This window comes from Dipteris shenzhenensis, chromosome 22 (assembly GCF_047967505.1).
Source record: "Dipteris shenzhenensis isolate YYH24624 ecotype China chromosome 22, Dip_SZ_1.0, whole genome shotgun sequence".
Lineage (NCBI taxonomy): Eukaryota > Viridiplantae > Streptophyta > Polypodiopsida > Gleicheniales > Dipteridaceae > Dipteris > Dipteris shenzhenensis.
The window spans coordinates 25451442-25470535 of NC_141617.1; the positions used below are offsets into that span (position 1 = coordinate 25451442).

Genomic DNA, 19094 nt, shown 5'->3' on the forward strand with positions numbered 1-19094 from the left:
ACGGTCCTTGATGCCACACTTGGTATGGGTATGTTACCTTGCGGCATCTAAGTCAATAATAAGACGGTTTTTCCCTTTAAAATTTTTGATAAAGTGCTAGGATTCAAGTTCGATTTCAAGTTAGGAATTACGTGCTCGACGATGCATCTCATGTCCATACTTTTACTCCTTTGTATTTTTCTTTTAAAATTTTGATAAAATGCTAGGATTCAAGTTTAATTTCAAGTTGGCAATTAAGTGTTCAATGATTGCCATACTTCTAGTTTTATGGAGTTATGAAAAAATATATATACATAAGGGTTTCTTAATTCAAAAAAGTGAAAGTTGTCATACATAAGGGATACTTTAATCATCAAAAAATTTATAAAAGAGGTGCATATAGGTTATAAAAATACATAAGTAGGGGGCTTTTTTAATACCCCTTGATCACATGTGCTATATCGGGTTTTTACATAGTACGTGGCCTCCCTAGGTCTAGATTCTGGCATAACTACCTACATTTTCATTTACCCTACCCTCTACACTGGACCGTATCCAAAGGTGTGTGCTTGTGTTACACCCACCTCGGTGTCTAAATCCTTATTTAAAACTACCTTGTTTATGAAATTTTTATGGATAAAATGCACCCTTTGTCTATTCAATCTATGAATACCCCCTTTAAATGGTACGCTTCAGGCTTCTATATGTAAAACGTGCAAAAAAAAGATTTGAAAAGCCTTGTCTATTGAACATACATGCTACAAGTACATATAGTCACATGATTTTTTAAGGAATAGAATGCACCTTTTTTTCGGTTCAATTTGTGAAATAGAATAAACCCTTTTTCTCTTCAGTGTGTGAGTACCCCGTTTAAATGGTACGCTTCTTGTATGTAAACAAAAAAAGAAATATTTTCAAAACCATATTTTGTAGAGAGAGAGAGAGAGAGAGAGATGTACTATTTCATATATAGAGAGAGGGATTTTTATGTCTGTATAGAGAGAGATGTACTCTTTATATATATATATATAATCAATGTGGATTGCTCAACCGAGAGCAAGGGACTGCATGCGTAACGTACGGACACAGTACTGTGCTAATTGGGCTCATGGAGTCTATTTAGGTCTAGCAGGGGTGTGAGCTACGTGGGGCTCATGAAGTCTATTTAGGCCTCGGCTTAGAGAGAAAACTCACACACACACACAATGGAGAAAGCTCTTTCCCTCAGCCACTGCTCCTCCCTCACCATCTTGCATCGCCACCCTCGCCTCGGCTCCTCTTCTCTGCACACACTTCCTCATCCCCTCCTCCTCCACGGCCCCTCCCCTGCCTTGACCATTACCTGCCATGCTCAGCCCAACCGCACTACAGCCCATCTGCCCACGCTCCATAACTTGTCACCCCCCATTATCCCTCGTCTTCATTGCTCTTTCCCCTTGAATTACCATCCTCACGTTCGCTCTATCATCGAAGCCTGTGACTCTTGGTCTATGTCTAAGCTCAACATTTCTCCTCAATCCGATGAGGGAAAGCTGTTTCTCTCTTGCCAATATCCTTTGCTGGGATGCCTTTTCTTTGCTAACGGTACTGATGCGAAGCGGGTGGCTGCCAGTGCCAAATATCTCACCTGGTTTTGCTTCTTTGATTCCACCCTAGACGTTCCGGACGAGGTTCTGCAGGCAGCCGGCTCTTCCCGCGCTGAAGTCATTCGTGCCGCGGCCAGCGTTTTTCATGCGAAAACGACCGCTGATCTTGCCAGCAACGTCAATCCTGGCGTGGCTAGTACTATCATGTATAGTGGGTGGAGCTGGTGGACGGAAATTACGGAGGATATGCCTCCGACGCAGCAGTCTCGATTCTTTCAGATCATGAATGACATGATTGCTGCTGTCGAAGTTCATGGTCCGTTTCGCAAATCTGGCACAGTTCCACAAGTAGAAAAGTTCATTCGCAATCGTGGAAAAGATGCTGGAGTGAGGCCATTATGTCTCCTCATGGAGTACTCGCTACAGATGGAGCTGGATGAAGAGACAGTCTCTCATCCTCTCATTTCCCAACTCCATGATGCTGTAGTAGGCCAAGTCGCCTGGCTGAACGATATGTGGTCTTTCGAAGCTGAGGCTTCCAAGGGCGATTACTTCAATATCCTTGCCGTGATGCTACTTAATGACGAGTCCTCCAATATGGAAGACGCCGTTTCCAAAGCCTGTCAGTTGGTAAGACGGTGCGATTCGGAAAGCGTTCGCCTAATGAACGAGATCAAGAAATCCAGCCTGATCCAGAAACCTGGAATAGAGAGCTACTTGGAAGCGCTAGGGAATTTGATGGCTGGGAATTACTTCTGGTCGACTATAACACCCCGTTACACCCTTGATGGCATCCCTCGGCAGCTCAACGCTGCAAATCTTCCTTTCGACCCCGAGTTGGTAGCTCATTTGTGTGACCTTCAAACGTCGAGTTAAAGAAATACATACTCCAAACAAAATCCGGGCAACCCCAAAATAAAAAGCGTGGAGCGTCGAAAGGCACCCTATTAAATATATAAATACTCAAATAAAAAGCGGGCAACTCAAAATAAACAAAGGTATGACTTTGGAGCTCACGGGAGTGTATACTTCTATCATACATAACATGTAAGAATATCTTTTTTGTTTGATCATACTTCTATGTAGACCTTGCTGATCATGGAAACTACTCTACTAGTCTACCAATGTGTCCTCAATGCTCATTTATGCAAAAATGTTGGGGTTGAGAAACTAAACCTGGAATTGGATGTACTTCTAAAGTTGGCGTGTTTTGAGAAGCCCTCATTTAGAGAATTGGATATACCTCTAAAGTTGGATGTACTTCTAAAGTTGACCTTAATACATGAAATCTTGCAGTTAGTGGATTTCGATAACCCTCATTGTACCAAACAACTATACTATATCAATCTGCATGCAATTAATGTTATTGCGGGTGAGGATATCACAATCCATGCATAGAAAGCACATATGTGAGTAACCTAGCACTCTATGCACACGTACATCTTAGTCATTAGCAGGATGCTACCAAGGAATCAACAAATAATAGTAAAGTTTAGCCCAATGGTGAATCTGATGATTCTACAAGTTGGTTGGCCTCGCCCAAAATTAATTACTATAACTTTCCCGTCTGAGCTCTAAAATTAGTCCTCCAAGTGCTCATATCGATGGCATAAGTCATCTTGCTACATCTTTAAGGTTGAAATTTTCAAGTTCTAGCTTATAAAAACCTTATGCATGGAGTTTAAGTATACTTACTTCCATTCAAGCCTTAAAAACGGTAGCATGGTCCAATATTTGCAACTCTACATCGAGAAAGATTTGTTCAATAACCTACATTTCCATAAGCCTGTCACTACCTTCTTTTTCCTATTGGTTCAGAAATTAAGTCTAGTTCTTCACTTTGCAGAAATGGAAGAAAATCAGTTAAAGGTAGAATTTGACAAGTGACTATGTATACAAATGAATCTAATTTCCTTCTCCATGTTACATGAATTTTGTGTAAAGTTTCTATGCACCTACAAGCTGGCTAGTATTATTTCAATCATTATGCAATGTTCAAAGGTAAGCATAGACTCATTAACTGAGCATAGATACCACATGAGATCCCTAATAGATGAAATCTTGCAGTTAGTGGATTTTTCTAACCCCTCATTTTACCAAACAACTACTATGATCTGCAATCAACATTATTTCGGGTGAGGATATCACAATCCATGCATAGAAAGCACATATGTGAGTAACCTAGCACTCTATGCACACGTACATCAAATCATTTGCGGGATGCTACCAAGGAATCAACAAATAATAGTAAAGTTTAGCCCAATGGTGAATTTGAAAATTCTACAAGTTGGTTGGGCTCACCCAAAATTAATTACTATTATAAGTTTCTCATATGAGCTCTAAAATTAGTCCTCCAATTACTCATATCGATGGCATAAGTTGTCTTGCTACATCTTTAAGGTTGGAATTTTTAAGTTCTAGCTTATTAAAACCTTATGCATGGAGTTTACATATACTTACTTCCACTGAAGCCTTGAAAATGGTAGCATGGGCCAATATTTGCAACTCTACATCAAGAAAGATTTGTCCAATAGCCTACATTTCCATAATTGTGTCAATGCCTTCTTTTTCCTATTGGTTTAGAGATTAACACTAGTTCTTCACTTTGTGGAAATGGAAGAAAATCCGTTAAAGGTAGAATTTGACAAGCGGCTATGTATACATAGGAATCTAACTTCCTTCTCCATGTTACATGAATTTTGTGTAAAGTTTCTATGCACCTACAAGCTACCTATTTTTTTTTCAATCATTATGCGATGTTCAAAGGTAAAATGATTATATAACAATGGTCATAGACTAAGAGTTGCAACGATATAGAAAATGTCATATACTACATGATATGTTCACTCTTACATGTTACATGATATGTATTGTATAGTGTGATGCATAATCTATATACATGAGGTAACCATTGGCTATGTTTCATGAGGATAGAAAAACTACAAATCCATCACACTGTACACAAATAGGGGAATCGACCTTACTCAAGCCCCTTTGTTGATATATCAACAATCACATAGTCTATTGAATATGTTTGGTTTTCAATGTTGAACATAATGCTTGTAGCACTCTGATTATCACATCTAAGATGAGTACTTGAAAGTCAATTAGTGAACATTGTTTCTTTCTTGTCCAAGGAACGAAGTATCGATTGATAAAGATACAATTGTCACTTGTAAATCTCATTTGAGAGTGTGAACTAGCCCAATCAAAATCAGTGTATCCAACTAAGGAAAGGAACAAAGAAGATTACCATCAATAAAGAAGACCAAAACCTTGAATACCTTCCAAATTTAGGTCTTCATTGCTATCCAATTACCAAGACATGTCTTTGCAAGATGTTACCCAAGAAGAATTGTCATAAAAAGAATGTTAGCCAGTTATGTATTTGGACCAACAAATTATAAGCAACAAATCAAACTTGTACATAGTTTGAGGAATGATCATATTTAGACAGATAGCTCACGGATAGTGCTTGGTTGAATGAATACTAAGAGTATTATGTAGTGGATGTGCATTTGCTAAGTGAAACTTCTCAAGAGCATCAATAATGGATTTTTTTTAGTGAAGAAATAAAAAACCTTTGTTATGAAATCGCTAAATTAGTAAATAAAAACAAGAGTGAATGTCACCGAGATCTCACCAAGGTCTACCATTTCAAATGCCAAAGATAATAGCCTTATCATGTGTCATCTGATTCGGTCTCTATTTCCAGATCTATTATGTCTACATCAATGTGCATCCCACTGGCGACATTATCATGTGATGTGTTTGTCCATGCAAAAGCAATGTCAAGCCTTGTTCCTCGACAACACCCCTTCTTCTTTTCTTCCTTAGCTATTTCTTTCCTAAGCCTTGTAGCCAGTCTCTGCCTATCAAGATAGGTGCATTTTCCTATCAACTTGAGATTACTGCCAAAGAAGTAATCGCTAATACGTGGGGCTCCACCACTCTTCTACACTTTATAGTATTTGCACACCCAGACGTAATACTTGCCATTTAAGTTATTGACAAATTGCCACTCAGCACCAGGCCACTTTTTGCTTTGTGTTTTTTGACTAGGATTAGACTCCGTAACTGTTGCTTGTGGTCTAGATCCTTGTGACGAGCATGGCTGACTGAGCTTACATATACTCTGATAATTAAAACATTGCAAATTAAAAAAAAAAAAAGCTTTTGCATACCTGAGACCTAGTAGAAGTCAATAATCTTCTCTCTCGAGTTACCAATGTATAATTTGAAAGCCTCTCTATTGTCTTCACATGTGGTCGTACATAAAAATTATTATTGAAAAATACATGCACGCAGATTGCAACACAAGCCTAACAATACAAGATACACATGATTCAAAAAATAATAACATAATAGTGAACTTTTCTTTAGGACATATATTGCCCAGAATAGGACACAATGCCCAAAAGTCAACCACACAACAAAACACAAATGCAACTAAGACTAATGGCCTCCTCAGGGATTAGTTTTTTCCAACTCACTATAGGACAACTAACCCAAGATTCATCCACTGCACAATACCTATGTCAATAAAGTCACACGAGGACTATTACTGCCCAATAATAGGACTAGTATCCCACAATACACAACAAATAGCATACAATCACAAGCAACACGTGAGAATAGATATTAGGACTACTCTTGCCCAAAGAAGGACAAATGGCCCAAATACCTAAACACAAACTCTACAATTAACAAACTGAGTGTCGAAGGTCCTTGCAATGATACGTATCATGGACTACCCTTGCCCAACAAAGGAAAAATAGCCCAATCCGGGTAACAAGCTAGGTCTCATCAACACTCTAAAGAAATGTGTGTATCAAGGACCAACACAGCCCAAGAGTAGGACAAATGGTCCAATCAACAAATCATTTCAGAGCTTAGTTCTAAAAATAGTGAACAACCAAGCCTTAGCAAGGGTGTGCCGCCCAAGGAGCTGTCTCTACATGCTTCTCCAAATTTGGGGACTATATTATGTATTAAGAAAGCTCGGTGAGATTCACTGCAAGGCATAGGCCCTTTTTCGATGAAAATATCAATGCTTTTTACATGAAAATTTTTTTTTTCACAATCACAGATGTCATTATTAAATCGTTAAAAGTGTCGAAAAAGAACCGTCGCTATATAGCGATGCTGCTAAACGTCGCTATATAGCGACACTGATAATTATCGCTATATAACGACACTGGTAAACGTCGCTATATAGCGACGATTAACAGAACTTAAAAAAAAGCATTAGTGGGGCTAAACAGGGCCATAGCAAGCCCTGTTTTGCCCCACTAATGCTTTTTTTTTTGTAATTACAAAAAAAAGTTTTTTATTACAAAATTTCCCTTGCGAAAAGGGTGATACAAAATCGCTCAAATGAAATGATTGAGCAACAAAAGAATGTACATGTCGAACATATACAACATTGTTTATTACAAAATTATCCTTTCGAAAAGGGTGATATAAAATTACTCAAATGAGCAGATATAGAAAATGACATACATGGCAAAGTATATGCAAACTGCTACTACTGCTACTGCTACTACTACTACTACTGCTACTGCTACTACTGCTACTGCTACTGCTACTGCTACTATGCTACTGCTACTGCTACTGCTACTGCTACTACTACTGCTACTACTACTACTACTTTGAATCGTCCTCATCCTCGTCCTCATCTTGTTGGCCTGATCCTTGGTCCTCGTGAGCTGCGCCTTCTCCCTGATCCTCGTCACGTGCATCTGATCCCTGGCCCTGGTGACCGCTCACCTTCGGTGATGGGACGCTTGAGCTTTGACCCTAAGAGTGAACCATATAAATTGAAAATTAGATTGGAACTTAAAGAATAAAACAATTTAAAAAGTGAGATTACAAGTACGAGTAGACTTATACTGTGCGAGCAGCCACCTCAGCCCAATCGACCGTCGCTCCCATTGCCTCTTGCTCAATAAACGACGGCTTTGTTCCTATGCATCTGTAGGAAGATGACCCATCGCAGCTTGCTGTGGATCCAATTTACGAGAGTTAGAGTTAGCTAAAGTGCATGTAATATAGTGCATGTAATATGTAGTAAAACAAATAGAACAATACATTAAATGAGAAGAAGTAGACTTACCACGGTTGCCTCAAACGCCAACCGTCCGCCTGCACCAAAGTGCAAAGTACCTACGATGTCCAGCCGTCTCTTCACAGCCCTCCTCTGACCCTTGAACATTTCGGGATGGTCCCTATTCTACTTCTTAAAGAACTTCCAATCAGCTTTGTCTGCCCAGATGGGTTTAGCCAACCCCTTTGTGATGGAAGTACGCAAGGTTGATCTACGATGCTTCAAGACCAAACCCATGCGCTCTCGCATATAATTCTCATTAAACTCCCAATTTGGCGGATTAGGGTATTTTTGTTTTAATTTATTGATGACCGCCTGCTTCTTTTGGTCATCTTGATACCGCCAATCGGTAGCAATGCCACTCTTGAAATGATGGCTCATCAACCGCCTCATGGTGGCCATCACTGCTTTGCCCTTTCTATCTTCTATTATCTCTCCGGCAGCCGTGATTTGATAGGAGAGATTCTCTTATGAGTAAGGAGGACTAATGGTAGCAGAGTCAGAAGGAGTGGAAGCTGTGCAAGCACTTCCGGAGCGAGGAGTAGCAGTGGGAGTAGGAGAGGGCAAGGGACTTGACTGATACTATGTCTCCGGACCAAGTGGAGACCTGTAGGGATGTGAGTGTGCTGACTCGTCTACATCTCTCGAGTTAGCACAACATAAGCGGCCCCTCCTACTCTTCCTTCCCTTACGAGAGGCACGCGTAGGTGATGACCCCTTGGTCGAAGGGGCATGAGGGGACGGCTGGGCAATAGGTCCAGTTGTCGGTATAGGGGAGGGAATTGCTGAGGTCCTCTGAGATAGCAAAGAGAAGAATCTCACTGCCTCCTCATCGCTCATCTGCGCTACAAACTTGTCGGGACTCCCGACAAAGCCATGCACGGCTAGCAAAGGAGTTCCCTGAGGGGTAGTCACAGTGCTACGTCCGAGAGGAGTCAGACCAGGGGTAGTAGCAGTGCTAGGTCCGAGAGTTGGTAGTCCCCTCAGGTGTCGCCTGAGAGGAATCAAAGTCCTCTAGAGCATATAGATCGTGATGTCTCCTCCTGCGAGGCTGTCCATACTCATCGGATGTGCAACGTGATCCCATGTCTAACATAGACACAAACACAAAAACAAAAAACAAAAAACAAACATAAGCATATGTGGGGGTTAAAGGTCATTGTGCCTTTACCTCGGTTATGTACAGTACTCAAACACATATATAAATGAATGAAAAAGAAGATTAGGGTGGTTCTGCACCCACCAAAACTTGTGTGGCTCTCTGTCTCTCTCTCCCTCTTCCGTTCTTTCTTCCGTTGTGAGCACTCTCAACTGGTATCAGAGCCCGGGTGATCTAGCTGAGCGTGCGTGAATGCTTGAAGCTCAGCAGCTCTATGGGAGAAAGGAGAAGCTCTGTGGGAAGCTTTGTGGGTGACTTTACTTGTATCCGACTGTGTAGAGACCTTGGAGCAACCTTTGGAAAAGTCACTTTGGTTTGAAGTGGTTTTGAGAGCCTGTTAAGTGTTTTCAAAGAAAAAGCCGTTTTTTGAGCTTTTTCCTGTTCTGTTCGATGATAGAGACTCCGTATTGACTTGTAGAGGAAACTATTGCTTGCTTTTGGTGCCCACTTCACTTCAAGAGCTTGGAAACACCTTCATTATTGAATCTAGGATCATTTCATTGGATTTCTGACTCACTGTGTCAGTTTCTGCGTTTTTTGCCGAGGTGTTGGAACTCAAGTTTGGAGCAACCATTTGCAGATCTGTCAGTTTCGGTGGACTCAGGAGGTCCTAAAACTTCTATGTTGCTCATCATTCGCACTCCGGTGGAGTTTACAAATAGCTCTGTTTCCAAAAACGTTTTTAAGTCCGTGTGTTGGACCCAGTGATTGAGACCATGGTTTCCAAAACCGTCTGTCCCATTGCGTTCCTACGCACAAAGACCCCTACCTGTCAGTTCTTGCACAATTTGGTGGAGGATTTTCAGAGTTATAGATCTCTATGTATTCGATTTCGTCTCTCTATTATGCATTTTTCATTCTAAGGTTTTGAAACCTTAGATTTATGCCACATGGCAGTGGATAAGTGTTGACTCCCATTTCTCACTCATCGGTTGGGATTTTGGAGTTTTGGCAGAAGAGAGATATTTGCAGATTTTCTTGCTGAGTCTGATTATGCAATGGTGCCCATGTTTTGAGGCATCTCAGGTTCTATTTTCAGTAGCGGTCATTACCGTGGGACTATGATTTCTTGAGCATACCTTATGCAGATCACTCTGGTTGCAGTGTGCGCTCATTCGTGGTATGCATTGGGTTGCAGTGGATGATTTATAGGCCATTTGGATGCATTACGGTCCTTATTGGATGCGTTGATAGGCCCAAATTGCCTTGTGGGATGCTATTTTTTATGGACGCTTTGCACATGGATGCTATTTTATGCTGAGGGACAGCTTTGACACATTGCAGGTGATGCATTGATAGTGCTATGCTCTCTTGGATGAGATATTATTGATGCATATGCCAGTGGACAGTGTTTATGCTTGGGTCATTTGGCACTTATTGGCATTTTCTTTTGGGCCAGATTTGCTCATATGGATGCATAGTATATGCACATGAGTCAGATGCATCTTTTGATGATTTGAGCTTAGAATTTTGGTGATATTTCACTCTATTGTGGCATACACATTTGGGTGCACCTGGTATTTGGTGTGATTCTCTCTTGCAGGCACTAGCATTTGGGATTTTGTTTCATTTGCATCATGGCATCCTCTTCCATGTCTGAAAATGAGTTTTTCAGCATTAAAAAGTTTGATGGGACAAACTTTTCTTTGTGGAAAGAACAAATAAGGGATGTGCTTATTCAAAAGAAGCAGATTAAACCCTTGGCAGGGATTGAAGCTAAGCCTGCAAATATGTCTGAGGATGATTGGAATGAGTTGGATGCATTAGCAAAGTCTACTATTAGACTTCATCTTGCAGAGTCAGTTTATTTCACAGTAGTAAATGAGCAGACTACGGAAGATTTGTGGAAGAAATTGTGTGCCACTTATGAGAAGGAAACTGCCTCTAATAAAGTTTACCTCATGAAGAGGTTGTTTGAGCTGCAGATGAAGGAAGGGGTCTCCATTGCTTCTCACTTGAATGAATTCAATATTATTTTCAGCTAGCTTCAGGCTCAGAAGATGAATTTTGATGTGGAGACTAAGGCAATATTTCTCTTATGTTCATTGCCATCCTCATGGGATACCTTCCGTATAGCTGTCAATAACTCTGCACCTGGTGGAGTACTGAAATTTGATGATGTTGTGGGTAGCTTGTTGGACGAGGAGATTAGATGGAAGTCTATGGATGGCAACAAGCAGGATGCAGCCTTAAATGTGCAAAGGGGCAGATCACAGTTCAAGGGGAAGTCCCAAGAAAGAGGGAAGTCTCGTAGCAAATCCAAGGCACGGAACATTGAGTGTTACCACTGTGGCAAGAAGGGCCAAATGAAAAAGGATTGCTACAAGCTGAAAAGAGAGCAAAAGGATAAAAAAAAGAATGCAAATTGGGGTGCAAATCAGAAGGAAGAGAGTCCAAGGGAGGACAAAGGAAAAGCGAAGATCGAGGAGATCAATGCAGTCACACATGATAGTGACAATGACGTTCTCTTCATGTCTAGTTTATCTACAGAGTTGCTTACCACTCCAGATGATGCATATTCCCAGGATTGGATTTTGGATTTTGGTGCTTCATTCCATGTTACTCCCCATAGGGAATGGTTCTCCACTTATGACAGTGGAAAGACAGGTTGTGTGCATCTTGGAAATGACTATGCATGTGACATATTGGGAGCAGGTGACATAAAGTTTTTCTTTTGTAAATGGGTCTGCATTTGTTTTGAAACATGTGAGACATGTGCCTAAGCTGACCAAGAGTCTTATTTCAGTGGGTCAGCTAGATGATGCTGGTTTTCACACCACTTTTGGCTTTCAGACTTGGAAAATTCAGAAGGGCTCTATGCTTTTGGCCAAGGGTGCCAAGTGTGGGACTTTGTATCCCTTACATGTATCAGGGGTATTTGATCATGTTGTTGCAATAACCGAGCAGCCAAGCACTTCTTTCTGGCATTGCAGGTTGGGGCACATGAGCCAGAATGGAATGAAACTCTTATGCCATTTGGGTTATGTACCGCATTTGAGTTTCTCTGATTTTGAATTTTGTGAGCACTGTCTCTATGGGAAGCAGACTAAATCAGCCCATAAAAGAAAGGGAAAGAAAGAGTTTGAAAAGCTTGATTTGGTGCATTCAGACGTATGTGGTCCCATGCCTACACGATCATTAGGCGGGGCTGAATACTATGTGACATTCATTGATGATGCAACTAGGAAAGTGTGGGATTATGCTATAGCTCGGAAGAGTGATGTGTTCCAGGTATTTCAGAAATGGCTGGCCTTGGTTGAGAATCAGTCAGGTAGAACGCTTAAATGCCTACGGACTGACAATGGTGGAGAGTATCTCTCTCATGGCTTTCAGCATTTTTGTGATACACGTGGGATTAAGAGGGAGCTCACATCCCCTCGTACTCCAGAGCAAAATCCAGTTGCAGAGAAGATGAACCGTACCATTCAAGAAAGGTTGCAATGCATGCTTTCCAATGCAAGTCTTTCTGGTGGTTTTTGGGTTGAGGCAATGAAGACTGCAGTACATGTGATCAATAGATCACCTAGTAAGAGTTTGGATGATGGTATTCCTGAAGAGGCATGGAGTGGCAAGAAGCCCTCTTACTCTCATTTGCATATATTTGGGTGCGAGGCATATGCACATGTGCCAAAAGAGCTTCGAAAGAAGCTAGATCCTAAGTCTAGGAAATGCATCTTTCTGGGTTATGGTGAAAGTGAAGAGATGGGCTATCGTCTCTGGGATCCAGAAGCAAAGAAGATCATACACAGCCATGATGTAGTCTTCAATGAGAAGAAGATGCATAAGGCACCCATGAGGGATGTGGAAATGAGAAGAATCACTTTCCAGGATGTGAATCCACTTGCATAGGTATACAATCAAGGGTAGATGATGGATCATCTATTAGTGGAAATGATGAGCCAAATGTGGCTGATATGTAGGTGGGACAGCAAGCTGAAATGCCCTTGAGAAGATCATCTAGAGTGTCTAGACTGCCTGATAGGTTTGTTCCAGGGGTAGACTATGTGATGCTTACTGATTGCGGGGAGCCTTCTTGCTACAGAGAGGCTATGATGCGCAAGGATCAACGCAAGTGGGAGTATGCTATGCAATCAAAGATGAGTTCACTTATGAAGAATAATACTTGGGACTTGGTTTCTTTGCCACATGGAAAGAAAGCATTGCCATGTAAATGGGTCTACAAGATGAAGGGCACAGGTGATGATGTGCCTAGGTAGAAGGCCCGTTTGGTCGCTAAAGAGTTCAAGCAAGAGAAGGGTGTGGACTTTGATGAGATATTCTCTCCGGTTGTGAAGATGACCACACTTAGATGCATGCTTGGACTAGTGGCATCAAAGGATATGGAGCTTATGCAGATGGATGTCAAGACAGCTTTCTTGCATGGGGATTTGCATGAGGAAATTTACATGGTGCAGCCAGAAGGCTTTGAAGAAAAGGGCAAAAAGCATTTAGTTTGCAAGCTGAAGAAGAGTCTCTATGGTCTTAAGAAACTGCCTAGAGAATGGTATCAGAAGTTTGATGCTTTCATTTGGTCCCAGGGTTTTAGAAGGAGTGAAATTGATCACTGCCTCTACACTAAAAGAACTAAGGATAATAGCCTGATAATCTTGGCACTATATGTGGATGATATGCTATTGGCTAGCAAGAATACTTATGAGCTAGATGCATTAAAGGCCAAGTTGCATGAGGCCTTTGATATGAAGGATTTGGGACTTGTAGGTATTCTTGGTATGTGCATCACGCATGATCAGAGTAGGAAACTCCTTTGGCTTTCACAAAAAGAGTATGTTACAAAAGTATTACAGCGTTTTAATATGGAGGGGGGGAAGGCAGTGAGTACTCCATTGCCTCCATATCTGAAACTGAGTCATACAAATAGTCCCAAATCAGATGAGGAAAGGGCCATGATGGCCAAGGTTCCTTATGCATCAGCGGTTGGGAGTCTTATGTATGCTATGATAGCTACTAGACCAGACATTGCATTTGCAGTGGGAGTTGTTAGCTGGTATATGGCTAATCCAAGAAAGAGACATTGGGAGGCAATTAAGTGCATCATGAGGTACATGAAGGGTACCAAGGAGATGTGCATTTGCTTTGGTAAAGGAGACATGCATGTACTTGGGTACACAGATTCAGACTATGCAGGGCATGTGGATAGTAGGAGATCCACTTCTGGTTATGTGTTCACCTTTGCAGGTGGTGCAGTGTCGTAGATGTCTCACACACAGAAGTGCATTGCTTTGTCTACCACAGAGACTGAGTATGTTGCAGCCACATAGGGTTGCAAGGAGGCTATATGGCTTGATCGGCTAGTGGGAGATTTGGGGATTCATACAGGTGTACCAACATTGCATAGTGATTCCATGAGTGCTATTCAGCTAGCACGGAATCCGGTCTTTCATGCAAAGACCAAACACATTGAGGTCAGGTACCATTTCATCAAGGAGGTACTTGAGGACAAGCGCATAGAGCTTGTCAAGGTTCATACAGATGATAACCCTGTAGATATGCTGACGAAAAGTCTACTTAGTTTTTAGCGGTTTGAGTATTGTCGTGTATTGATGGGCATTGGATAGTATGCTCACTGGTTGTTCTCCCCTAAAGGCACATTGTCCTTTAAGTGGGAGGTTGTGGGGGTTAAAGGTCACTGTGCCTTTACCCCGGTTATGTACAATACTCAAACACATATATAAATGAATGAAAAAGAAGATTAGGGTGGTTCTACATCCACCAAAACATGTGTGGCTCTCTATCTCTCTCTCCCTCTTCCGTTCTTGCTTCCGTTGTGAGCACTCTCAGCATAGGCATAGGCATAGGCAAAGGAAAAGAGGAAGAAGAGGAAAAGGAAAAGAGATTGGAAGAGGGGAAAGAGAGAAGAAGAGGGAAAGGAAAGAAGGAAAGAAGAGAGAAGAAGAGGGAAAGAAGAGGAGAGAAGAGGGAAAAGAGAAAGAAGAGGAGAAGAGAAAGAAGAGAGAGTCTTATGCATAAGAATAAGCATATGCTCATGCTTATGCTTATGCGTGAGCATAAGAGAAGGAGACATATGCTCATGCTTATGCTTATGCATGAGCATAAGAGCATGAGCATGAAAGAGGGAAAATAGGGGGGGAAAGAGAGAAGAGAGAAGAAGAGGGAAAGGACCTTGACAATACCCCTTCTTCTTTTCTTCCTTAGCTATTTCTTTCCTAAGCCTTGAAGCCAGTCTCTGCCTATCAAGATAGGTGTATTTTTCTATTGACTTGAGATTACTGCCAAAGAAGTGATTTCTAATACGTGGGACTCCACCGCTCTTCTACACTTTGTAGTATTTGCACACCCAGTTGTAATACTTGCCATTTAAGTTATTGACAAATTGCCACTTAGCACCAGGCAACTTTTTGCTTTACATTTTTTGAATAGGATTAGACTCCGTAACTGTTGTTTGTGGTCTAGATCCTTGTGACGAGCATGGCTGACTGACTTGCACTAAACTAGGATCTGTACCATCTTCCATTGACTCCTTTGTTCTAGTATAAGGCCTAATTTTCACAAATCCATCACGAGAGTCAATAACTTCTTACTTGTAATAATAACTAAGGATTCTACATCTTTTGCATCAACCTTTATCACATACTTTTCCATGAACACATTAAAGCAATTAACTCATATTTCATAGAGTTTATAGTATGAACATGCAACAATGAAATACTAAACTAACATTTTACAAAACCAATAGGCAATAGCACTTACATATACTCTAAATAATTAAAACATTGCAAATTTTAAAAAACATAAGATTTTGCATACCTAAGACCTAGTAGAAGTCAATAATCTTCTCTCTTGAGTTACCAATGTATAATTTGAAAGCCTCTCTATTGTCTTCACATGTGGTCCTATATAAAAATTATTATTGAAAAATACATGCACGCAGACTGCAACACAAGCCTAACAATACAAGATACACATGATTCAAAAAATAATAACACAATAGTGAACTTTTCTTTAGGACATATACTGCCCAAAATAGGACACAATGCCCAAAAGTCAACCACACAACAAAACACAAATGCAACTAAGACTAATGGCCTCCTCAGGGATTAATTTTGCCCAACTCACTATAGGACAACTAACCCAAGATTCATCCACTACACAATACCTATGTCAAAAATGTCACACGAGGACTATTACTGCCCAATAATAGGACTAGTATCCCACAATACACAACAAATAGCATACAATCACAAGTAACACGTGAGAATAGATATTAGGACTACTCTTGCCCAAAGAAGGAAAAATGGCCCAAATACCTAAACACAAACTCTACAGTTAACAAACTGAGTGTCGAAGGTCCTTGCAATGATATGTATCTATAGAGATAACTTGCAGGGTGAGTGGATACCGGTAAAGGTCTTGAGACACTTTCCCATCATTGCAAGAATACAACACATGTTCCGATGCAAATCCATAGCGGAGTTGATGACATGGCATGCATCTCATCGGTCCACTGATGACACATTGAGGATTCCCGCAGATTGTGCAGCTTGGAAGCACATAGATAATCAGTGGCCGGACTTTGCGAGGGAGCCACACAACTTACATCTTGGGCTCACCATGGATGGCGTGACTTCTTTCGGGTTATGCTCGACATCTCGGTCGACATGGCCCATAGTCGTGGTGAATTACAATATCCCACCATGGCTAACAATAAAAAAGGGACACCTCATGCTTGCACTACTTGTGCCAGGAAAGTACAAGGCAAAAAATATGGATGTGTACATGGCACCTTTGATAGAGGAGTTACAAATATTATGGAGAGGAGTGCAGGTCTTTGATATTTCCAGAGCTCCTAGACATACCAATATTATTTTGGTCAGGGGTATCTTGATGTGGACCATGCATGACTACCCACGATATGGAGAGTGTGCAGCTATGTGGTTGTGTCTTTACATGTATAATGAGGGATTATGCTTTTATGACTCTCTTTCACATGCATGTCTTATACTAACACATTCATGCACGCATGCAGGACTTGTTACAAGTGGGTACCATCTCACCATGCTTGTCCTATTTGTGGACCGGCTCTGAAATTGCTTGCATGCTACTCCAAACATATGAGGAAAAATGTTTATGAAGGTCATGCTCGATACCTTCCACTCGACCATCTCGCACGTGGAGGTCAGCTTGATCCACCGCCATCATATTTGAAGGCAAGTGACTGGATTCAAGCTTGGAGGGTGAATGGAGAGGAACCTCCTCTTGGTATGAAGAGGCTATCGATCTTTCACGAGCTTCCTTATTGGGGTCAGTTACAAATCAATCATCTCTTGGATCCCATGCATATCTTCAAGAATGTGGGGGCTACTATTTGGGCACACTTGGTTGGTTCCAAAGACTCGAGAGGAGTGCGAGAAGACTTGCGTGCTATGAATAGGATGTCTCGTTTGTGGCCCCAAGTGCATGCTTCGGGAAACATTGTCCTCCCAAAAGCAACGTGGATCCTCTCTACAAGGGAGGAGGCAGCAGTCAAGGCAGACATTGCCTCTTTTCAAACACCGACAGGGTACATGCGTTGCTTGAAAGGAGCATTTTCAAAGGACAATAAGCTTAGTGGGCTCAAGTCCCATGATTGGCACAAGGTCTTACAGGTATTCTAAGTAGAATTAATGTACCGATAATCGTGATGCGTTAGTGTAATTATGATTATGTTATATTGTTGACATGACTTCTTTGTTGCTTTGATAGTTCATCCTCCCAATTACAATAAAAGGGTGCTTACAAGAAGATGTTAGAAATGCTATATTCAAGATTTGTGGTATTGTGCGGTATGCTTACTATCAAATCGCATTGATTGCATTTTCTTCAATTTAAGCTGATTAATCTGTAGACTGATTATGAAAATATCTTACATGGACATGTGAAATAGGTGGATATCTCAAAAAGAGATCTCCATATCGAGCATCGAGAAGGCTAGGGTGGAATCCATCGAAGCCGTATGCTTGCTTGAGAAGCACTTTCCCTCGAGCATTATGACAACTCAAGTCCACTTGCTTGTGCACATAGTTGATGAGGTGGCTATAGCAGGTACCGTTCATAGTCGATGGATGTTTTTTCTCGAGCAGATTATGAAAACTTTAAAGGGATTTGTAAGACAAAGAGCAAGACCAGAAGCAAGCATGGCAGAGGGATGGCTTGTGCAAGAGTCATTAGTATATATCACAGAGTTTCTTGCATCCACGGATCCCGATATGCCGCAAGCTTGGCATAACAAGGATGATGATCGCATCGTTGGCGAGGTTCCCCAAGGAAAAGGGATTGAAAGAAAGATGAGCAAAAAGCAAATGGAGAAATTCAATAAGTTTTGTATCCTCAATAGCCCTGAGATGTAGAAGTGGATTGAGAGATATGAAGTGGCCAAAGCAGAAATAATAAATGCAAGGATGAGATTCAGAGTAATGTACAGGTGATCGCAACCATATCCACGGGATCTGGCTCTTCTCCCTACTCACATGTCACTTGATTGGCTACAACTGGCTCTACGTAAAGCCGAATGCGATGGAGAGACAATAAACGAGCGCGAGCGAGAGTTATCAGTTGGATGTATGGTGCATGTAAGTTTCTTACCTCTTGATGTAATTAAGTAATTATTTGTGGCAATATACGCTATGAAATAGATGCATCTTCATTGTTTTAATGATGCTCTTTTACAGTACAAAAAGTACAGTGCATTATGGTCATATGGACGATATTTTCACATGGAACGCATCGATTCAAAGAGAGTCACGTATGATTGTGGAGTCATGGCTAACTTCACACAAGATAGCCGAGCAAATGCTTCGGGTACCAATCTTCTCTCCTCACAGTTGGATTATTGTGGAACCATACGGTGGAACCTTACGCGACATCTATGAAGTTGATTTCAGACGATTTAGTATTTTCATTCTTGATGTAAAATGGTTTAGAACTATTTACAACGGTCCCCATGCGACAGTGAGAAAAGATAGTAGCGGTTTCTTTGCAATAGACTCCACCAAACATTGGACCGATAAAAGTGATACTTTTGTTCTTCCCGAGCACTGTGAGCAGGTGCATACTAATGATTTAATTAATCAAAGCTTTCATTTTTAAAGATCCATTGATACATGTACGTGAGCATAATTTCATATATATAATTGACGACATTTGGCACCCATCTTTAATATAGGTGGTTTTTCATCTGGATCATTCTGATCCAAGATGGTGGTACATGATCCAAGTTGCACCACGAAGTAAGCAAATTTTTGAAGAT

General features: G+C 41.1%; 1 protein-coding gene across 1 annotated transcript; it reads left to right on the forward strand.

Annotated features, from left to right (window-relative positions):
• The first annotated feature begins 1469 nt into the window (after window positions 1–1469).
• LOC147887921 (microbial Terpene synthase-like protein 13) lies at window positions 1470–2441 on the forward strand. Its single transcript, XM_087393249.1, has one exon. It carries the CDS (start codon window positions 1470–1472, stop codon window positions 2439–2441), a length of 972 nt encoding a protein of 323 aa, XP_087249375.1.
• The last annotated feature ends 16653 nt before the right edge of the window (window positions 2442–19094 follow it).